At 30.1% G+C, this 25,027-nt stretch overlaps 2 protein-coding genes across 2 annotated transcripts in view; one reads left to right on the top strand and one right to left on the bottom strand.

The window, feature by feature from the left end:
- The first annotated feature begins 1,413 nt into the window (after nucleotides 1-1,413).
- LOC143202293 (anionic trypsin-2) lies at nucleotides 1,414-21,986 on the top strand. Its single transcript, XM_076413729.1, has 5 exons — nucleotides 1,414-1,703; nucleotides 1,765-2,042; nucleotides 10,647-10,810; nucleotides 12,489-12,609; nucleotides 21,818-21,986. Exons 1-5 carry the CDS (start codon nucleotides 1,580-1,582, stop codon nucleotides 21,974-21,976), a joined length of 846 nt encoding a protein of 281 aa, XP_076269844.1. The 5' UTR covers nucleotides 1,414-1,579; the 3' UTR covers nucleotides 21,977-21,986.
- The window catches only part of dgo (ankyrin repeat domain containing protein 6 diego), a 322,131-nt gene continuing 306,549 nt past the window's right edge, over nucleotides 9,446-25,027 (bottom strand). The window contains exon 8 of the mRNA XM_076413687.1: nucleotides 9,446-9,592. Coding sequence (XP_076269802.1) covers nucleotides 9,475-9,592 — 118 coding nt within the window. The 3' untranslated portion in view covers nucleotides 9,446-9,474. The remainder of the gene's footprint in view (nucleotides 9,593-25,027) is intronic.

Here is a 25,027-nt window from a genome sequence, read left to right as displayed (position 1 = left end):
TAGGAAACCAGATTAAAAAAATTGACAGCACACTCCATATTGTGAATTGGTTAATAGGTAGCCTCTCAAACAATGATAGAAAATGATGCATCATCAATTGTATCATAAAGTATTAGAGACGACTAGCCTAACACACAAAGGTAGCTTTTGTACTGAATAGAATAGGAAGACGACCAGACGACCAAGACAAAAAGGTTCAAGAGATATAATCAATTCTAATTTTTTTATTATTAGTCTCCTAGAACGTTAACAATCTACCCGTGGGCAATAAATATTATTATATGATTTCAGTTATATAATATAACCATCCTGACATGTTTGAGCCTATGCACTACACTGACATCGCGCACATTTAACTGTTTGGCGAGTGCATTGGGATACACTAATTATCTTTCAGAGTACTTCGCACTAACACACCGAATCACACTCGTTATGGGTTCTATGGGGATATCAGGCTGAATCAGTTTGTTGGACACTTAATATGGAGCATCGACGATGACACGCAACAGTTTATTCTCGAACCTCTGGAGAATATCTATGTTATATTTGCTAATACTACCCCACAGTTTAACACCATAGGTCCAAATGTGCCAAAGTATTGACTTATCGAGCAAAACCTTGTTATCTAATGATAATTTAGATTTAAGACCTGTCAGTCAGTACATTTGGTTTAGTTTAACCCCAAGCTGTTTGCGTTTTGTCACTATATGTTTTTCCCACATCAAACGTCGATCGAAATGCATTCCCAGATATTTGACGTTGTCTGCTTGCGGAAGTTCATGATTATTCAATTTTACTGAGGGTCATATTCTTCTACAAAGGGTTAATGTCACATGGGTAGATTTTGTCTCATTTGCTTTGATACGCCACGTTTTCAACCACAATTCGACTTTGTTAAGAAGAACTTGGAGGTTTCTTGAGGTCGATAGGTTAACTGTATACAATAAATATAACAATGGTCCAAGAACACTTCCCTGCAGAACACCCCAATATATTGGGTTTAGATCAGTGTATTCGTCACCATATTTTACAATAAAATGTCTGTCTGTAAGATATGATTTCAGCAGATGTAGAAAGTACGTATGGGGCAACATCGTAATATAAATACTTGAATCATCGCATATTAAACCAAACTTAAACACACCTGTTTTTAGAACAATCAGGATCATATCAATAGCGCGATGTAGCATGCTAAATACCTGAAAGCGTTTGATTTTCTACCTTCTTTAAATATTTATTTAACGATCTTCGTATGTAAATAAAAAAGTCAGCAAATTCAAATTACGGGTTTTTTGTTCAAAAAAATATAAGTTAAAATACTTAATTAGTTACTTTTACATACTCTTAGTTAAGTCAACATTAAATTAAAGTGAGTATATTAGTTTAACATAGAGACATAACTCATACAAAAACAGTATTCGTAATATTTAAATGCAAGATTAACTAGTAAATTGTATAAGAAACTAAACTATCAAGCGTCTAAAAAAATGAATAAAAACGATGACGAAAGTTATTTCGCTCACAGTTTGTTGCAACGCCAATCGACTGAACGCGCTGAAATGTCTTCTGTTGGTACAGAATGCGTCCCATGAAGCGGAACTCTTATAAAGCCACCAAACTGGGCCATAACTCTTGCAGTAGAAAAATGTCACGCCTTCTATATTTACTATTCGAGTTTCTCGTTCTGACCGAAATTGCTTACGGTAAGTTAAATCGCAACCGTTCCATGCCCCGTCCCTTTGGATTCACGACAGTGCTTTGCAGCCAAGAAAAATGCGAAAATTCTCCATGGAAAAGTCGCCGACATAACGGAGCATCCGTATCAGGTGGCTCTGATAAATACGAAATTCAATCGGATTATCTGTGGGGGTGTGATTATCAAACCGAGGGTGGTATTCACGGCCGCTCATTGTACCCATACCAGGACAATGGAGCCTAGGAAGAATCTGGCGGTGCTGGTTGGAGCCAATTATGTGGAAGACTTTGACGGTTCGGTGCATCATATCGAGAAAGTAATCAAACATCCGGATTTCTCATATCAGGTATGATTAATGTTACAAATTTCCACCGCGCGTCACTTTGATATCGTTTGTCCAAAGCGCATTTATTCATTTCAAATACTAATAAATAAACAAAGGGCCATTTTGATCAATAATAGTTTACAACACTTCTTTGTCCATCATTATATATGGTGTAAAACCATAATTACATCATTGTACAACTTTTATGAACATCAAAATTACGCGAGCCTTTCCTCAAGTTAGCTTTACACCATTTTCTATTATTATCATTAATTATAGAAATTTAGTAAATTAACAATACTGCGCAAATTGTTTTTATCCTACGGTTCTGCTATGGTTTTTAAGTTACAAAGTACTTATTCTGCGATAGACTCTTTAGGCTTAATATCTATATCACTATTTTAATTTGCACTTTTGAATTTTTATTATAATTGCACTGAACCAAAACAAATGGTTCGACTGTCATTAATCTTCCGGCTAAGCCATATCTGTCTAAGAACTTGAGAAACTCAACATCGATGTGCTGATGGAGCCTCTGTTCTGTTCATAACTTTGAGCATAGTTCTGTCCTCAAGTATTTATGCAGATTATCATTATGAATGTATCATAATCATTAACAAAACCTTGAATTAACTTTTTTGGGCCCTTTAATACTAAACGCCCACATACGTCCAAACTGACTTCAAGACTTATTCGTAAAGCAAAAGGTTATTATATACTAAACAGGGTTGAATATTTACCCAATAACCAGTACGTTTTTTTTTATTTCGACTTGAATTCTTCACATTTTTTCCTAAAATGTGTTTCTTTGAGTTCATTTTTCTTTGTTCTTTAATGTTAAACAAGGATTATTTATGCCAAGATATTTGGCTGTATTTCCGTGCTTTACACCACGCAGAAAGTTTTGCAATGGCTGAATCATAACACATCAAAGCTTTTCAGCTAACCTGGCCTAATATTGACGTGATAAAAAACAACGCATTTCCTGTTGATCAATTCTAAGCTTCTTATAAATCCCCTTCTTCAATCGCATTAGCTGTTGATGGTAAAGAGCCATTTTGATGCCATGTTTTGATCAGATTCAAGCAGCTAATCTAAACTGAACTGAGACAATTTGAGAGAAACATGCAGAATTTGCCTTAATCATAGTAGTTGAAAGATGTCAAGCTTACATATGTCAGGCTATAATAATTTACAAGTATCGAAATCATATAAAATAATTGGTAAAATAACCATTGGAAAGAAGCAGATTTTAGTCTTGTAAAATTTCCTCTTTTTCAGCCCCAAGAGCAATTTTTTATATATCTTTTGGTGTAATATATGGTACACTCAATAACCAAAAGTATTTCGGATGGATAGGGCTGTTTATATTTTTGTTTCACAACATATGGTTGAACATATTTATGTTGTAAACTTAATGTTTGGTCTAAACGACTTAATAGTAAATTTTCAGCAGCTCTTCTTGATTCTTTATTTTCGTTATTCCTTTGGAGTTTCCTTCTTGAACACGCTTTTCTCAACTTAAATCAGTCTAAATGTAATGTTCCAGGAAATGATACTTATTCTTCCAAAAACCCAACAAGAAAAAAGAGAATAAAATAGTAAGCTTTCGTGATACAAAATCGTTAAAGTTTCTAAAAAAATCGTTAATTTCCTTTACTGGTCACATATAATTTTCTAAAAAGGTAGAAATTTAATTTTAACACTTAATAAATCAAAATTGTTATCACTTAAAAGAGTTATATTTATTACGACCTTGTAAAAGGATTAATTTTCTACAATAATAAAAAAATTAGTATATAGAAAGTAATTTAACATTATTCACAAATAACAAAATTCACAAAATTCATTCAAATTGAATGGAAAAAACATTTAAAATTAAACCATGGTGAAATATCTGCATTAAATAGAATTAAAACTCCTTAAAGCCTCTAAATAAAATGTATTTATTTGATATTTACACTTTCTGTGATAACATAATTGAATTTGTAAGCTCATCTTTGAAATTCTTCATTACAGAATAAATTGGTTAATAAATAAGCCAATTACTCCTCTTTTTGTCAGCTTTATTAATAAAATTCTTAGCATTTAAATATTCACAGAGGCATCACAGTATTAATTCATTGCAATGAGTCAATTTTATTTTGACACTAAATGCGGATTATCGAAAATTATCGATATCATTTAATTCTAATTTAACTGTAAGAACAAACTATACACTATCCAACATGTAGATTAGCTTTCAAGTTTTCGTTACCATTTTTAAACCATCATGTAGCTTTATCATAGCAGAATATCTTCACAGATCATATTTGTGTATAATACATATTTGTACTTAATATTTTCATTAAAAAAAGAAGTAGAATATACCAAAGGTATTTAAAAATTACAATTTTCTCGAATTTTGCAACAAAAATTAACCTAGTGATCTAAGCAGGATCACGTTTTGTGTATCAAAAAATAATTTTCTAAATTCATTAGTTTATTTAATTTCATGGTTTCTCCTCTGACTTCTTGAAAGCTTCAAAAAACGTGCAGCATCAATTTATTTCCAACAAAGTAAAAGTACGATGTTTTTAGATGCAATTAAATTTTAGTTATGGTTTGCACTTATTTATAAAATTTGAACCGTGACAGTTCATTTACCGATTTGATTACTTAGTCAACTAATCTTAAAATACAGAAAAAAATTATACAAAAAATTTTTTTTTTTTTGTTATTTTTTTGTATTTAAATATTATTTATAAACACATATTTATAAATCGTTAAATATCTTATATCTGTTTATAATATGACCTCTAACATTTTCGAATCTTTAGTTGACAATATCATGATCATTAATCAACAAAAAGTTATTAATTAACAGAATACTGTCCCATATATTACAGTCTAGCAGGAACGGACAAACAAATTTCTATCGAAGGTACAAATTTTACGACAAATTAGAATATACGCGACCCACACATAATACAAGGATGTAAACACGTTACTTGAATGGAAACGTTTGACTATATATATGACTATTCCGAATCCTCGCCTATTCCATACAGATTTAGGTTTCACTAGTAAAATCAGTCGTTTGGAATGAATTCAGATAAGATATAAATCTCATCGACCGGAATAATATCAGAATTATATGATTTATGGTATACAAGGGCATTAAAAAAAATTAATCTCGTTTCTTCCATCATATTTTTCAAGACTAATTCGCTTACCAAGTATGTCCTTAATTACTTTCCGATTTTTGTAACAAGTTCCACTAGCCATGACGATTTGGTATTCTATCGACATTAACCTTAAAATGACACAAGTTACGTTCCGTAAAAACAACAGCGTTATAAATGTATAATTTTTTGAAAATGTCGATGTTTGTGTTTGCAAACATTTATTTGCGTAACGTATTACTTTTCTTGGTTCATAAAATATGGCTATAAGTCATCGTTTGCTTGTAGATACTTATGGTAATCATATTCGAATTATAAGAACATATAAATATGGTGATTTCCATGTTGCCTATGGTCGGCCTAAAAAGTTTGAGGATGCCGAATTGCAAAAGTTATTTAATATGAACCCAACAAAAACTTTTTAAAAAATTGCAAGCCCAGTCGACATTTTGAACGATTATGAACCGACTATGAAAAATATTCAAAATTTGGGAAGATGGGTGCCACATGACAGGGAATTAAAAAATCGAAATCGTCAACCAGAAAATAAATCATTTCAGCATCAAGTTGTAACGGTTATTGATTTCGAAAATCCTCGAAAAAACAAAGAAAATTATAGTTATAATCTGGCGAAGGCGGGCCATCGACTGCAAGCTTAAATTGAATTGGTTGTACAACCATGCTCTGTATCGGTCGGACAAGAATAGGTTGAAGTCAAGTATTATGATGAACTGAAATGTGGAGAAAGAGTTAGCAATGATAGCTGTAACCGATGTCAAATGATCAATTTCAACTGTCGAAAAACATCAACGATATACTGAAAGACCTGATATGGTGATTTTGTCGAATGTGTTGAAATTACTTGAATGCCATACACCTACCGTACTGTCCACATTTCGGTCCGAGTACCACCTTTTCGAATTGATACGACACCCGCTTAAAGACGTTAGAAAATGGCTCAGTGAATGGTTTAGCTCAATGGAGAAACTGTTGGCATCCGTAAATTGCCTGAAATATGTACAAAATGTATAAAATCGAATGGCCAATACTTTTAATAGGTAAATGTTAACTGTCCATTGTAAATAATATATTTCAAGGAAGAAAAAAATTTAAAGGAACTCTATACTGTAGGTTTTTGGTCGAAGAACTGTATCAAAATGCGGACTACACAATGTATTCATTCTTACCAGCTATTCACTCTCAATTATTACTGAGTAACTCAATATTTGTGTTGTCTAACGCATAGGATACTTTTCCTATTAGTATATTCTGGATGCTTTTTTCATTCAGGTACATTCTCCATTTAATCAACACAAATATTTTACGAATATCGCTATATGTATATCTAGAGTCTTGTATGAGCTGGTATCTTTCAAAGGCGTTATAATATTGCCTCATTGAATAAGTATAATTAAAGACATAGGACTCTAAACCCATTTAGAAGGAATAAAAGAAATAACATTCTTTCCAACCAAAACAAATGTGGAAAGAGAATTTAGTTCTGAATAATTTTCTCATAAATTTACCAGCTCTAGCTAACTGTTACATATTTCCAGTTAAGACACTTTTAGTTTCTAATTTGTAAAATTTTGAATGCTGTTTGCATATCTGAATATTTAATCGATAAGGAGGAGTAGTCCTTGAATGACAATGAAAACAAAATGGTGAAAAACCACTCGAAAATAAAAAGAAACACTAGAAAATTAAGCTTTTAATATTCCTTTGGTATTGTTATAAAGGTTTCGGTTTAGTATGCAAAATTGGCTTGTTTCGAATGATATTGTATTTTTTAATGTAAACAATAAAATAATATATATACAATTTTGGTTAAAATGCGGCATTAACGTTATTAAAAACGATAATATACTTCACCATTTTGTCATCGAACAACAAAGTTTTGATATCTGTTTACTATTAAAATACTATTTAATTAATAATAAATTGTAGAAGATGTATACATTCGAAAATAAAATATGTTTGGTATCTTTAGTTTACAACATCATGGTTATTGGTCAAATGATTCAACTCAAGAATTTATTTAAGTAAATATTATGGTATAAAAATACTTTACAAAAAAACATTTATTTCATTATACAATCAGTTATTTAATTAATATTAGGAGTACTCAACAAAACAGTATATTCATTATTTTTACTGAAACTTACATTAAATTATAATTTATAATAGCAAAATTTGGTATAAAGTTAACTCGCTATGACAGATTGTAAATAATGTCTGGTTTTAATAACAAAGGACAATAAAAGAGTGTATGTAAAACTTTTTAAACCCTTTGTAACTTAAATTATATATATTTTTGGGTGCTGAAATAATGTTTGATGTCAGTTTTTCTGTCATCAATCTGTCAGTCAAGCTATTTTAATATTAGGTATATAATTTTATATACATATAATATTCGTGGTAAGGCATTTCAAAAATTATGTTATTGAAACCAAATTTATGTTTAGTCGAGGTAGAAGAATCCCTTTGGTGTCTATTTAATTTTACACAAAATGTTCTTCTAGTCGTCTAGGGACATTGCGTTTCTTGTAGGTTTTTATTACGTCTTTTGATTTAGGTTTTTATATGCTGATTCTTTGTTCTACTCTCACATTAAACATGGAAGCTTCCATTAAACCAAGGAGCATGAAGACAACTTTTGAGCCTACAAATATGATTTTTAGAGTTAATTATCTGTAATATGATATATTAATATATGTAAAATTATATTAATATTCGTTCCCTAAGATCCCTAACGATACGAGCAGCAGCAATGGAGCATAATTGTAAAACGTAAACCAGTACAAGTTGTGTGTTAAAAGCTTCATTAAAATTATATAACTTACTTTTTTAAGAAATGATCTTATAATGACAGGAATATCTTCTGTTTTTTTGGTTTAAGTTAATCAGAACACATTTAAAATTGATCCTACAAAATTTGGTAATAACAGTATTTAAAGAAATGGTTTAGCAAACCCTAAAAACGTTTGTTAAAGATGATAACTATGATACTGTGATAAAAAACTTTTAGTTGTAACTTAAATGTTGGATAATATGATAGAAAGAAATTATGGTAGTAGTCCAAAAAAAGAGAAATTAAAATAATTTTCAATAAAATTTCACTAAGAACAGCTTAAAACGCCGCGATATTCGATTACAGACCGTGAAGAGCGTTTTAAAGACAGTTTAGCAACTTGTAACAATTAGTTTTTACGCGGCGTTGTAGTGTGAAATCACTGCAAAATCGCTCTCGCGCTAAAATTACGAAACTTCACCATTTAATAACTCGTCCCCCAGGTCTCGGTACATCGGTTGGTTATTAATTTTTCGCTGCAGACGAAAACTTTGTCAATTTCCTGCAATTTTAATTCAGATTTGTAGACATCTTCAGACAACGCCCGAAAAAACTGATATCCATTCGTGTTATTAAATTTCTCGAGATTTGACCCACTCGCAATCACTTTATTTATCAAATTCACGACAAACTTTTAGCTTTTAATTTTATTATAAGATTAAATCATTCGGTTGGCGTCACATAAAGAGATTTACATTGAAAATTAATTAAAAACATATACTTTTACTATTTAATTAATCTATAATTATAAATTTTTCATATAGACCTGCCCATCAGGTGTTGTCTCAGAAAGTTTTTCTTGCTCTCTCAATTGTCCAGACTTTCGAAAGTTGTCAAAATCAATGATAGCTACTCAATTGAACTCTTTGTGTAGAAATGTTAATGAAGAAATTGATAACTAAAACAAGTTATAGATTATTTAATTGGTTACACCTCCAAGTCTTCATTATCACCTTAAAATTGACCAAATAGTTCTATAAACAAGTTGCATCAATCAACATATATGCTATTTAAAACTATGCAATAATTTTTCACGCAAAACTAATTTAAATCTGTTACATCATAATTCAGAGTGTAAAAGTAGAACAAGTAATTCCTCTTAAAAATGTGAGTATAGAAATCGAAAGAAATGAAAGAAAGAGGTAAAGTGAGGATAAACTATGACACTGTGCTTTGGCGTAAACAACGAATGCATTAATTATTATTTATTTATTACATTGTTGCCTTTTATTGCCAATTAATCTACAATTTATCTCTACAATAACTTCAATCTTGGTATATATCTAGGAAAACCTATCGACCCTATCTTAATCTCTGGTATAATAATGTAATTAAACTAATAATGTATTAAATTATTTATTAACATTGCTGTTTTTCTTTATAATCACAACATTAAATGGTTTGATTCTTTTAACTATGTGTCCTGTTCTAGTATTATCTAAAACTTATAATACTTAAATATTGACATAAGAATGGAGTTCCTCCTCAAGTCTCCATGCGTCTTGCTGTTCTGAGTGACAGTCGGTATCTGAAGGTCTCGGTGTAAGCAATCAGCTCTGTAGTATCTAGAATCACTTATTAAAAAACATATACGGCAATATAATATAATAAAATATAATATAATATAATATAATATAATATAATATAATATAATATAATATAATATAATATAATATAATATAATATAATATAATATAATATAATATAATATAATATAATATAATATAATATAATATAATATAATATAATATAATATAATATAATATAATATAATATAATATAATATAATATAATATAATATAATATAATATAATATAATATAATATAATATAATATAATACATATATCCCTCAAGGCTTTTCTCTGAAATACTTGTATAGAATTTATAGTACTTTTCGATGAAAATACTTTGATTCCCCATATTTGATTATGTCTATACAGGTCTTAATACTTGCTTGTATAATAGCAAATTGCTATGTACTGATAGTCAGTGTAGTGGCTATATAATCTAATTTATTATTTTGATGTAACAAAGATATACAGTGGAAGAGCACATAGAATAGAGATCTCAGTTGGTAAGGACACCTAGAGCTTATGGAGGACACAAAACAGATAAAAAGAATATCAAACCGAGGCGATCAGAGGCTACGTGAACTTGGATGAATGTATCGGAGAAATACCTCAAAATAGAGGAAAATGACAAAAAAACAAGTGCCTACATCACCAAGTGATAAAAAACCAATTTAACTAATACTGCACAGTCAATAATTAGAGACAAAATTACTAGTAAACAGTTTAAATTTTTTTCGTGTAAAGTAACCAGATAGACTAGAGACAGAGGATCAAACTAACTGAAAGTTTTCCAATAATATTTTCAAAAGTTCCAAAAATTAATTAACTGATATTGATAGCTGTTGAATCGAGTCCATTAATAAGAAACTTTTTTTACGATTTAAGTGAATCGATATAACGAAAAAAGAACGGGAAAGTTCAGAAGTAAAATTTAGAATAAAGGATTATTTTACTTAATTAATAAGGAATATTGTTATATTATTAGCTATATAAGGGGTGCTTTTTTTAATTGTTACAAAATTAGATGTTTATTTTTAGGGATTGGATAGCGACATTTCAATATTATTGCTTAAAGAACCAATAAAATTTAGCGAAAAAGCTCAGAGCATCGAAATATCAACGAAAGACCATCCAGGCGGTACAAAAGCTCATGCCTCAGGATGGGGTAGGACAGAGACAGGATTCCCATCACACGATCTCAGGTCAGTTGTTTGAAATGTTTAAATTGATATCAAAATGTATTTAAATTTCTTTCAAGTAGAGTTGAAAACAGAATGTTATGTATTACAATTACCTTAGTTGGAACCAATGAAGCCTTCTTAAAAAAATTAAAAGAAATTTAATTATCAGAATACTGATTCACGAAATAATATTATTGTAATTGCAACATTAGCCGTTAATAATAATTTGTCAATAATTTGGCTAGTGAATAGTAATATTGTATGAAAAAATGGTTGGCACTATTAAGTTAATTATAGTATTTTAAAGTTGGATAATACATTCTAACTAAATAAAAATTTATAAAACTGAATTCCTAATTATATGTAATCCATATTATAATTAAAAATATATCGTAACATAAAATGTTGTAATTAAATTAATGTAATTATATTATATTAATTTAAAAAAGTCAGGGAATGAGCTAATAAAACGCAATAAATACTAGCAAACAATCTGTTAAATAATAATCTTATCGTTTTCACAATTTTGTATATAAAATTAGGTTGCAATGTAAAAAAATCGTTTATTACCAATCGAAAATAATTGAAAAAATTTCGCCATTTTGACATGATCTGTTGTAGTTGTCATAGTTACAAAATATACTCATAAACTCAATTAGCCAAGGAATATTTAAATTTAATTCATAAAAATATAACCGAACTCTTTATTGAACTGCTTTTGCGAACACGCTAATCATATATTGAGGCATCATATTATTTGTAGATTAAACCAATTAGTAAAAAGTCAAATAAGCAGTAGGAAACTGTTATAAAATCACTATAGCTAGAATAGATACTTCAATTTTTTTTTCTTCGGTAATCACTATTGGAAAGAACAATTTTTGGAATATAATAAAATTTCAGTCATAGTTTTGGCAGAAAAATAGCTACAAGCAATAATGCTAATAGGACTACAAGTAAGTTGCAAATGATTACTAAAAACATTGCCAATAGTGCCAAGAAATGACGAGTAAAGAAAAATGCCATCAAATCTACACACGTAAATTTCATCTATAAAAATAAACCAATTGTAATTGGCTCTAGAATAATTCCAAGCACTTCCACAATGGCTTAAAGGTATATACAAAAAATAAACAGGAAGTGAGATTGTGTGGTTAAAATGTTGAGGTTTGGATTTGAAACCTTAGTTCTAGTTCAGAGGTACAATATTAACATACAATTATTAGATAGACAAAAGTTATTTTAATATATGTGTCATGTGCTTTCAGATAAAAAATGACTGGGAATTTTCTGTATGATAAAACTTTCCTGATATTTACCATCTGACTATAACAGTATCCACACAATAAAATTGTGAATCATTAATGACTATAGTAAATGCCATCCACCAAATTGTCAGTAAAATATTTGGTGAGCTTTTATTTCTTAGGCTATTACAATGAAAGTTATTTATAACTAATTTATTCTAGTTTAATTCAAGGCGAATTTATGCAGTCATTGCAGAAGAATTACCAACTAAGAATATTTAGTCTTACTTAAATTTGATTTTTGACAGAAAAAGTTATAGAGCGTTAAATTACAAGTTTTTATAACAAAAAAAAACTGCAACAAAATGCACATTAGAACACCTTGATTATTTTTAGTTTTGCATCGTTATCATTACGGAAATGATAAATGATAAAAATTAATGATATTTCAGAGCAGTTCAATTAACGATAGATGACGAGTACAACTGTCAAAAGCATTTCCCAGGTCTTTTCCATCCAATAATCACTGACAACATGGTATGCGTGACACCACATCGAAAGTCAACATATTTTGTAAGTATACATTGTCTAATTTAGTATTTTACAAGTTCTTCGCTGCAAGCTATCTATAAGTTTGGAAAACTAAATTAACTAACTTAATCATATCTCCAAACTGATTGATATCACGGCTACTAAAATTAGAAATTAAATAAAGAAATTAGTTATCATGTCCCTGTGGTTTAATCTATTTGGCATAACTATCCTATCAATTTCACTTAAAAAATGGTCCAACTAATTATACCACTGTAAAGTCTCTATGCTTATTTACCTTAATATTGTTTGGCTTTTATGGTCCCCAAATTTGACAGTTCAAATTTCTTGGACCACAATGGATCTGCATTCACTCATTGATGACATTCATGGTTTCCTTTGGTTTAAGCATTAAAGTTGCAGTTTTACATCTTCGTATATGGGTGATATTCTACTAACTCCGCGACAAAAACCTAAGCACGCTAAATATTTTACATCTCAACTCTCAACAAATGTATAGCTTTTAGATGCTACGATTAAAGATGGTTGGTCATGGTATTCCTGCAAAGATAATATATGCAGTTCATTTAATTTTTTTCTATCTAATTGTGGTACTGTTTCGTCGCGTCATTAAAACTAATTTTAGCAGTAGCTGTCTTTAATCGAATAACTAACCGTCTCTAATCATAGAACGGTAGAAATCAAAGTTTTTTTAGCATTGTAGTTTTTTAAAAAGCATTTTTATTGAGAGTAGAAAATACGAGTAGTGTGCTAAAGTCTTGTCGCGCGTTTGTCTTGCGAACAATACAATAGATTTACGAGAATACAAAAAAGCTATACAAGATGTTGAATGAAATGATGAAATGTTCATTGATGAGATGATAAAAGCTTCTTAATATAATATAACGTGGGGCTATTAATTACCGCTACCATTTTGATTGCCTATAACTTTGTTCAAAGAAAAGATAAGTAAGTTTGGTTTTCGTAAAAAGTTTATTTGGTTTTTACATTTTTTTTTTCTGTAATGATGGAAAAATTATATCAGCTAAATGATGACAACGATTCGCTATGCAACTTTAGGCTCTTTTTAAGGCATTTTTCATGACACCCTGCAATATCTGATGCTGAATGTCTTCAATATCGTGACGAATATTGTCTTTAACATGTTGAATCGCTTAGGGCTTGTTACTTTGATTTACTTTTCACTATTGATTTTAAAAAAACCTGTAAGGAAAAGTCTGGTACAGGTGCAGTTAAATCTTATTTAAGTTAAAACCAGAGATCTTGCTTGTTGTTAAAACTAGAGATACTAAATCGCCTCTTCGCGAAATTAGTCTTCGTGGAAAAACGTCATTCAATAATTGAATTGTTGAACGAACTATGTATGTTGTGGCCTCGTCTTGCGGAAACCGTATGTCCTCTAGTCCTTTCTCTTCCATTTCAGGCACAAGAAAATTTCAAATCATATCTTGGTACCATTCAGTAGTAACAGTAAGTGCAACACCTTGATCATTTTCAATGGCCCAATGAAGTTTGCAGCATGAATACCACACTATACAGTTGTTGTTAGTGGATGCAATGATGTTTGATAAATTAATTGTGGATTCTGTGTTCCCCAACAAAACCGAATGTTCTATTTATTGACATGCCCAAAAGAAAATGGGCTCATTATCAATTTAGATGAAAAATCTTCAATTTTTCCAGACAGCCTTAGGACTGCATTATTGTACTCAACTCGTTCATCAATATCTCTTGGTAACAATTTTTGGACTAACTGAATTTTGTACGGGCACATTTTTAAATCGGTTTTCAAAATTCTTCTTAAACTGAGTGCAGAAATATGTAACTGGGAATCACGTCTATGGGATATACCTGTAGACTCTATCGCGAACCAGAGCCACATTTTCAGCGTTACGAGACGTCCGTTGTCTTCCAGACTGTCGAAAATTCGCATGAGAACGATAAATTGTGGTTTTATGAGAAACTGGACGATTGGGATATTTTTTGACGCAATTTTCGCTGAGTGGCAATAATGAAACGATTATTTTCAATAAATATTGTCACTATTTCTGCTCATTCTTGTGGCGTATATTTATCCATAATAAAATTTGAACGCCTACACTACACAATGGTTAAAGCTAAACTGAGCAAAACGTCACATAACCAAAATCACGCGCAATCAAAATGGTAGTGGGCCTTTCGCACCACCAAAATGTAACATAAACAAATCTGAAAATCCTGAACAGGAAAAAACCCTTTAAGCACATCAGTTTGAAAGATTTACGTTAGGCGTTTTGAAAAAACATCGTCGTCCGAAAGAACTTTTCTCATAAATGCGAATTGCAGCATAAAAAATAAATGAGCTTCATGATTCCTAACCTCGTATATACCAGCAACATATTCTGTTTATTAAGCGGCACCTTTATTATTAATATCAAGGGCGCAAACAACGTTCCTGAATAAAAATCGGGAGTATCGCGCAAAGGGAAGTTCGTGTCTAATAGCCGGAGGTGTAATTCGAAAGTTTTATCGAGAACTTTTCTCTTTCGGAAAGTGTGGATAATTTGAATTTCTGATTCGTCGTCTTAAAAACAATTTTTTTCATGTGCGCCTCCTCTTTATTTGGAAGTTTATTAAATTGGAACGTTTACGAAAATTAGGTTTTTGTTTAAATAGATAGAAAAACAATTACGCTACGTGCATTGCTGTCTCGAGAGCCATAATTGCTGTTTTTTTTAATGTTTGGGTGGATCCGTTCATTTCTAAATAATTTTGAATGAGTGAGGATTTATAATAATTAATAATTGACTTTGACACCCCTTGGAAGGCTATTGACGCTCCTAAAGAAGCTCTGTAAAATCTTCGTTGTCGGTCAGTTCCATTTTTATGTTTATATTCTTCTCTATCTGATCTTTTATTCTTTAATCTCTCATAATGTTTGACTCTCTATCTTAATGTACATTTTGATTTAATTCCTTTTTCATATTATTTAGTCTTTGTTCTAGTTACAATATTTTTTTTTGTGATTTTCCTTCAATTTTTCACTCATGTTTTTATTTTATTCTTTTTTCTTTTTTTAAATATATCCTCTCCTCCTTTAGCAACTAGAGGTTTATATGGACTGGAACTACAGTTTAACGCGGGTTCCGAATCACGGTCCTCGGAATTAAGCCTACCGCCTGGCGAGTGATTAACTTAAAAATTATCTGATATGACATCTGGTCTTACCCAGCCTGGTTACTAGCGTGAGTGGGATCATTTTCCATGTCTGATTTTACATTCTTCCCTAGAACAAAATCACAAATATTAAACAATCAAAAATATACATTCACGACCATGCCCCAGCAGGATTCGAACCCGCGACTGTGACAGCAGTAAGTGGACCGCCCTGTCGCCTTTACTACTTCGCCAACTAAGCCTTCTTATTTTCTTTGTTGCTTCCTGTTTTTCTATATATTTGTGTTCTTTTTTCTATCATCCTACCTTTATTTATCACGTTCCTCAATTTTCCTTTTATTCCTCTCCTTCGTTCTGTATCTCTCCCTTTATATTATTTCCAAACTATTAATAATCAATTTAAAATTCACAATTATTGCTCCATTTGTATCATTTTCTATGAGATACAGTTTTAGTAAAAAAAATATTTCTCCAGTTTCCAATCTGGATCGCCTTTTAAATTTATACTGTTCTTTCGAATATTTTTTGTTTCTTTTTATGTAGTTGTTGCTCAAGAGGATTGTTTATCTTGTTCTTTCATGATGTTTCCCATATTTTTCTTGCCAAATCGGTTTCATTATTTGTTAGGGTTAAGAAATGAGAATATTTCTTCAATAGTTTTCGTCACTTCTTGTTAATTCTTGTTTCTATTCCTATTTCAGTTGTTAGTTTTATCTTATACATTGGGCATTCATGCTTTGATTTCGTTAATAGTTGATTCATCCCCCAACTCATTTTTTCTAGTTAACCTTCTATTAATCTACTAGGAAGGATTTTATATTATTATATATGCTTGCATTGTTATTTCACTTGTTGTTCCTTTATTTATTTTGCGTTCCTGAATTAACGTATCTTATTTACAGCACACTTATTATCTCTTTCAAAATGGGGCTCCATGAAGTAAAAAAGTTAATTAATTTCTATGTTGTTAATTAATTTCCAAGGCTTTATATAATATTTGATGAATTTATGGTCAGTTTTTGATGACAATGATTGTTTCTTACAAATTTCGATTGGCTTACATGCCTTTGTCTTCAATAAACTTGATCTCCCGCAAATTTATTATCTTTCATTAACATTCAACCATTGGAAATGCAGAAAAATCTAAAATTTTGAATGAATTAATAATTATATTAAAATTTTACGAAAGAATCAAATTAATTTTAGTATTTTTTTTAATGTTTCAACTCAATCTCCTTACAGCTATTCCCAAAATTTCTTTACGATTTATATGCTAATTAAAAACTAATATTTCTAAAAGTCTTCTCATTCCATTTCACCCATGACCTGCCAGCCAATTATTCATATTTGGAAAAAAAGTCACTGGAAACAAAATTCGGTAAATATTGGAGCTTTAATTTAATGGTCTTAACCATTAACAAATTGTCTTAATGAAAGTCCCAACTTAAACTTAAACCCAACTTAAAATAAAATAAACTTTCAAAAACAACGTAATTTATTCAAACAAATATAACAATCTATAAATTACATAAACACGAGTCCTGTCCCTAATAATGTCCCACCTACTGTATTTTGATCAGTAATATCTATAGGTAAAAATACTAAGTATCTTTGTAAACAACCACTAAACAGCCTAAGCTGAACGTTAAATTCAATGTTTTCGATATTTCTCTACATAAAATAACCATAACATAAAATAACAAATGCATAATATAGTTTTCTCCTTAGCATTATAGTTAATGGTCGTTTATAAAATTAAGAATTAAAATACGTGTAAAAAGAAAAAGCTAGTATTGCTACCAAATAAAAGAACTTCAGCTTTACATACAGATTGCTGACTGGGTTCGTGCATAAGGCTAGTAGACCCATTTATTAGACAAAAATATGAATAATATCAATAATTAACATCTAATTTAAGGAGAATAATCAAATTATAAATTTGTATGTTAAAGTATATCAGTGAGCCAATTCAGTTTGCTAACATAAAGGACAGCCAGCAATATATGGTAGTTCTTGGCCTTTATTCTTAGTTCATGTCCTATATTAATATTTAATATACCTACCAGGAATCTGTATAAACGATATCAATAAGATTTTAGCTCAATTGCCATAGTTTCAAGGATCTTTCGGTGTTTTGTTTTGTTTCAATTTTTATCAATGGCTTTTTGTTTTCCTAAACAGTAACTTCAAGTACATTACAGCATAAAGTTTGTATTTTACAGTCATTAGAAGCCCAAATTTTAACATACGTGATTTTCGTGTGCTGATTAAAATGTTTTTGCTCAAAAACCCATTAACATATTGTCTTAATGAAAGATTTTTTCCTTATTCACAAAATATTTGAACTTAGTTTTAAATTTTAAATAAATCCGTAATTACAGTTCACTAATTTCCAAGGTTCAGTAGTTTTAATAAAATGTATTTTACCACTTGTTAATACCCTTCCCTTTGTGTAAGGAAAAATTTTTTTCTTCTATTTTTTTAATAATTGGTCCCTGAAAATTCATCTAACTCCTCAAGATTAGTGAGAAAAAATAAGACATTTTATAAGACAAAAATTATTTCATGTAGCAAATCAATAAACCCTTTCAAATAAAGTTGATAAAGTTTATTTTTGTTTAAAAAATTTACATTTTCTTATTACACATTTATTTTAACCAAGTACTGTATAAAAAATGTGGTTTTCTTTATCAGGCTCGATTTACAAAGCAGCATTTAGTTTATTAAAAGACCCAATCAATGGCCTTAAGTTAGGATTGTGCACGACATATATCTACATTCCGAACAGATACTTGTACTATTAAGATATTCCCGAAGTAAATATTAACGATATCTTGTATGAACTCACGTTTCCAATATTACGCCTTCCATTAAACGACGACGTCTCCCGAGACCGATGCGGTGGTATCAAAACTTGGAGAATAAATCATATAAATATTTCGTTTTATCACCTCGATCTCGATCGCATACCCCTCTATTTCTAAGAAACTCGTAGAAGAAACCTCATAATCATGCTATGATATATCAGTGGCTTAAACGAAATGTTTTTGTTATGATATTTATTTATTTTTTACTTATAGTACTTTAAACGAATAGAATAATTCTGTTAAACTTTGCAATGGTATAAGACTTTTTTTATTTTTCCGGTATTATTTATTAGGCGCGTGTATATACCAAATTATTAGGGACAATATTGAGGTTATTTAATTTTATTTATTTAATTTAATTTCTAATATATTTTGATTTCTGTAACAAAAGATTCTGTTAACAGACGATTGTCGGGGGTCTCTTATATATTTTTGTTTGTAACTGTAATCCTATTGGGATCATAAAACTACAAAAAAATGCAAAACAGTTTTCTAATTTTTGTTTTAATAATTTTAATATTGTTAAAAAATAGCAGAAGTAATTTTAATAATTAGTGGTGCCACTCTTCTCTACAATAAGAACTTCTGGATGCATGTCTTGGCATCTTCCTGGAGTTTGGAGTTGCGATGTCATTCTGTGATGAGGGTTTTAATTAACTGCTGCTTGGTGGTAATTACTACTTTTGCAACCGCCCATTTTGTGGGTTCCTCATGTTTTTTATGGGATTCATGTCTGGTGAATTCCTTGGCCCAGGTAAAACAATCATTTTTCCCTCCAAATATGCAGTAATACTTCTGGCTTTATAACAGAGTGCCGAATCATACATAAAAATATAGTTGTCATCACCTGGGAACGACTATTATCCCTTCTACAATGGGTGAGATAACAGACCACAGCATGACATTAGCGCGTCTTCTTACAAAAGAACTTTTGTCAATCAAAATTTAGAAGAATTTTTCTAGGAGACGTGTGTTAAGCTTTACTAATCCCGAAAAGTTAAAAATTTGAGGTAACTGTGTCGAGCCATTAATAAAATATAAATTCATAAACCAACCATAGAAAAAGTATTATTATATGGAGCATTATTTACCTTTTGATTGTTTTACAAGTGTCACAAAAGTCGGTTAAAAATATAAACATTAAAATATCAAGACAATGCAACAGTACTGCAAAGCATACATTTTAAAGGACGATGAATGAATCAGAAGAAACGTCGCACTATTGATAAATAAAGCCTATATACTGAGTTACCATTTCACTAAAATTTATTTTTTTTAAATAGTTCCCTTCATTATTATAGCAGATAACCGTTTATGAGATGGAGTCAAAATATGTGTAAAAAGAAAAAGCAAGTAATGCTACCAAATGAAATAACTTAAGCTTTTCGTGTAAAACGCTGCTAGACCCATTCATTAGATAAAATCGGAATAATATCAATAATTATCATTAAATTTAAAGAGAAAAATCAAAAAAATTACAAAATTGTAGGATTTTCGTAACAACGATTATCGAGCAAAGGCTTGATAATTACTACGGGAACTCAGTCACCAACAATTTCAGTGGGTGAAAAATGGTTTACTCAGTACATGGCTGGGTAGTAAGAAATTTGAGACGAATGCGAATAACCTATATTCAGGAAGAATAAAACAATCAGGACAATGGTCCACTAAATATATTGTGTTAAATAGAGATTATATTGAAAAATAAAACACCTATTTGCCAAAAAAATTATCTTTTACTCAAAAATGTTCTGACAATTGCCCTCGTATTTTTAAGAGTTATTGAAAATTTTGCGTTCAAAAATATATTAATATTAGTTTATTCTAGGCCTGTACTGTTTCAATAAATAAATAAAAAAAAACGCTTTGATTCAAGAATATAATTGCATTAAATAATGATCCTGTTAAACTGATTATAAATAAAATGATAAAATGATTTAATGAACCTATTTTACGAAAATAATGTTAATTAGAGCTAAGTATCGTAAAAACAATATATACTGATACTATATTTATAAAATATCTAAATTTAATTCATTATTTGGAAGCCTAAATATACTCGTTGAAAATTATTAAATAAATTTGGCGTAAACGCTGACCAAGGGCGTCCTAATTAACATAATGTCAAGAAAACCCTCGTTCAACAGTTCGAAAGACGAGCTCCATCATTTTCGTTTAAAATTCGTCTCAAGCTCGAAGATGTGAATATATATACACACTGAGCGTTGCTAATGTTTATTCGAATTTAATAGTTCGCGGAAATAAGACCGTTCTTTCGCTGTAGTACATCTATGTTAAATACTGCAAACGCCCGTGGGTATTTACTGATGTTATTAATAAGCCAAAAAATATATAACAGAATTTCATGCTTTTTAAAGACGTTTTTGTATCAGAGCTTCTGTTTCTTAGAGCGAAAATTTATTTATTTAACCAAATATGAAAGTTGAATCAAATCATTATTTACAGGCAGTTTCCATACGCAATAGATTTTCATAAAGCGTCTTCACTGTATTTAAAGTTCTCCCTTTTCTAACTGCAAGATATATGTTCTTACACCATTAGACAGCAAACAATAAATTTCAATTAATTTTTTTTAAGTTGTTGTTAAGAGGAGGCTTGTTTATATGCAGATTATAACAAATCAATTAAAGTAGTGAAAATTAATTATCTTTGGTTAATAGCTTTTCGAAAAGCTGTTTACTTACACGTAAAACTATTATAAAGTTGATAACATAATAATATATGCCAAAATTTGATTGAATCAACAGTTTACCACGTGTTATGATTAATAAATCCAAGTTTTATCAGTGAAAGACTTGTTTAAGATGTAGGAAATCTTAATAATATACATATTGGTCATTTCCTTGAAAATATAGGAATGCTCTTCATAAATTCAGTATATATTTTAAGTATATAATTTTTAGTACATATATTTTATTTATTTGGTTTTCTATTATAGTATATGGAAATACCAATATTTTACAATGACAGTTTAGAGAATTTATAAAACACTTTTAGAAATAAAACTTAATACAAAAGTATTTATGTTCATTAAGAATTTTAATCCCCCCATAATTTAAAATCGTGATTTCTTGTTTAATTTCTCGAAATTTAATGTGAACTAATACTCAAAATGTTAGTAGTAGTTATTGCACTATATAGCTTTATAATTATTTCTAGTAATCATGCATTATATTTTTTTCTAGGGAGATAGTGGTGGACCCTTAACTGTAAATGGTAAACTGGTTGGACTAGTATCCTTTGGAAGAAAACTGACTCCGAATAAGAAAACCACAGTTTTTACCAAAGTAGGAAATTTCGTTGATTTTATAGAAGAATCAATACCTGAAGAGTACAAAGAATAAAAACATTTTTTATAGAGCTCTTTTTTCATTTAAACTACCCTCCTAAATAAATATCCATTATAAAAACATATTGACAAGGTTTACATAATTTTACGATCTTTAAAATAATAATTATGTTATAAAACGCGACTGATACGTAAGTGGATATTCTATATAAATTAGTGTATTGTATGATGACGTTTTTGAGGGTTTCTTTTATGTTAGAATAGGATTGGATCAGCAGTGTTTTCTGCACAGTCAATTTAACAAAACAGTTATTGTGTAAAAAGACTATTTTCTCAATACATCAATTAACCAGAATCAACTTACTTATCAGGAAAAGAAACAATTTATTAAAATAAGAAGATAAATTGGTATTGCTTGGTCGTTCCACAGTAACTGGAACTATCACTAGACATGGTGGAGTTCAGGCTGTGCGGTCATCTAAGATGTAAGTCATATAAGGTTGAAAGTCTCCCAACTATGTAGTATTGGAATAAGGAAATATCCATGATTTGAAAAACACCTACAGTCAGTTCAGTGTGTAAAGACATCAAAGACGAAATGAAGATGCAATGAATTGATATTGTCTACTGGAAAATGGATAAAGCTTGTAGATATCGGGATGCGTGGCCGTCGAGGGTGGATTCCTTTAGCACAGCTGTTCAGCTGTGTCTAGATGTGACTATATCCTACATCTGAATAGTGTACAGACGGGACAACGATCACGTGCATTTATTGAACATTTCTTCAGTAGAGATATATTAGATAACGTGACTAATGCAACACTTTAAATCGCTACTTCATTTAATTGAAATAAAAATAGTTTTCCAATAACTTCAGAGTATATTTGATTTTTATTTAATTTTATATTATACTCATAAACAATAACGAACAGAATTAGGCACTTGATTTTTTACGATATAGAAATTTGATTAAAGTTATGTGTTTAAAATCATTAAATGATGTATTGAATCCTTAAAAGATAGATCTATAAATTAAGAAACTAATAAAAATAATTAATAAATGGTTAAAGAATAAATTGTCATAGTTACGTATTATAACAGGTCAATTGAAAAGTCCCCGACCTATCATAGTAAAACACATTTTTTGGCAAAATAATTTTTTTTTATTCATCATAATTCCCTTCAAGACTGATAAACTGCTTATAGCGACCGTCCAACTTTTCGATGTCATTTTTGTGGTACGATTAGTCCTTTGCTTCAATATACGTATCAGTTTCGTCCATCACATCTTCATTCGACGAAAAATTCATCCCAGCGAGCATTGAGTGTTTTGAGAACAGAAAATAGTGGATGGAGAATACAGTGGATGAGGAACAATAGATTTGAAGGCATTTCCCTTCAAAAAGCAATATATAATATTGCTTTATTCACTCAAAATGCTATAATTTCCAAACTAATGATCCGACAGCTATGAAATTTATACACGCATCTTTTGAGGGCTAGGGCTAACTAAAAAACATATGGATTTAATTCTAGTAGCGCCGTCTATTTTGGCCGGGGACGGTCCTCGGCGTTAAGCTTACCTACTGGCGAGTCACCAACTTCGTCCCTGAAGACATACAGTCTTACCCAGTCTGGAGTGACTGGAATCATTTTTTTGTCGGATTTTGCACTTTACCTAGGGAAAATCACACATATTAAACAATCACAAACATAAACTTACCACCATGCCCCAGTATGATTCGAACCCGCGACTGTTGCAAGAGTACCAGTCCTGTCGCCTTTACCATTGCGCCAACCAATCCGGCATTTATATATTATGTGTCACCGATCTAACGGCTATTCCTAATTACTTGATTTGGGCATATTTGGTTTTATCGGAATTTACACAAATACATTTTTAAACTAAAAATTATTCCTTCATATAAGCTTCAACCCCGCCAAATTCAGACTTTCGGACTCTAGATTCTCTAGTTTCAATGCTCTGGAAATGCGTAAGACCGCGGAGTAATATTTAAACAATACGAAACTGTAGTTCTTTTTAATAAATATTCTAAACCTTTGTCACCAAATCGAATGTTATATGCAAATCATCATTGTCTTCCTTCATTTTTATAGTCAGAATCGTAAAATATTTTATTCCGATCTTAAAGCCATCTGGGCAATAACATCGAATTTCCTTTTATAACTTATTGTATCAGAAACGCATTAAACCGAATTAAGCAAATTTGGGTTGGTAAGAAAAATATGTTCAGTTTGGTCAATTATGTTTTTAAAAAAATGAAACTAGCAGTAACATTTCCAGGTTTGTAAATGGAATATCTATTAAAGTTATTTATATATAATATCTTTATTGGGTTTATACCAAAGAAACATAATTGAATTACTGAAATAATGTTTATATTATTATATATATAAATTCAGTTTACTACTAAATATTTCTAATAATCTACAGATAAAATTTAAACATAAACACAATATTTACCAGAGTTTACTCTGCAGGTTAATTCTGCAGTTATATAACCAAAAACTCCCATTGTTTGTTTATACGTATTAATAATTAATGTGATCAAGTTTTGTTGTCTGATTTCATAAAATGTTTATTTGGCCTTTACATTTTTTTTCGTTATAATTCAAAAATTATATCTTGTTCTTCCTTTTCAGGCACACGAAAATTTCGAATCATATCTTGATACCGTTCTGCAGAAACAGTAACTGCAACTCATTGGTAATTTTCAAAAATATAAGGACCACTGATGTTGACCAGCATGAATACCACACCATACAGTTGTTTTTAATTGATGCAAAGATGTTTTATGAATTAATTGAGAATTATGTGTTTCCCAAAACCGACTGTTCTGTTTATTGACGTATCTTCTGCCACTGAATAGCAGGAGTGTAAAAGAGATTCAGGAACGATGCCACACTACATACAAGGAGTATTCTGCAAACTTTATAGACAATGATATTCTAGGATCCATAAACTTGAGGATTATAGTAGATAATAAGTGCGAAGGAAAAAGATAACTTGTAAAGAAAAAAGATATTTGAGGTTGGGAGATAAAGAATGTTTATAACTATAAATATCATTTCAAACCAACTTATT

Source organism: Rhynchophorus ferrugineus, unplaced genomic scaffold (assembly GCF_030347505.1).
Source record: "Rhynchophorus ferrugineus isolate W39M unplaced genomic scaffold, kcgeb_rfMv2 rfM1, whole genome shotgun sequence".
Taxonomy (NCBI): domain Eukaryota; kingdom Metazoa; phylum Arthropoda; class Insecta; order Coleoptera; family Curculionidae; genus Rhynchophorus; species Rhynchophorus ferrugineus.
Note: the sequence above shows the minus strand (reverse complement) of the source record. Positions and strands in the feature narration are given on the sequence as shown.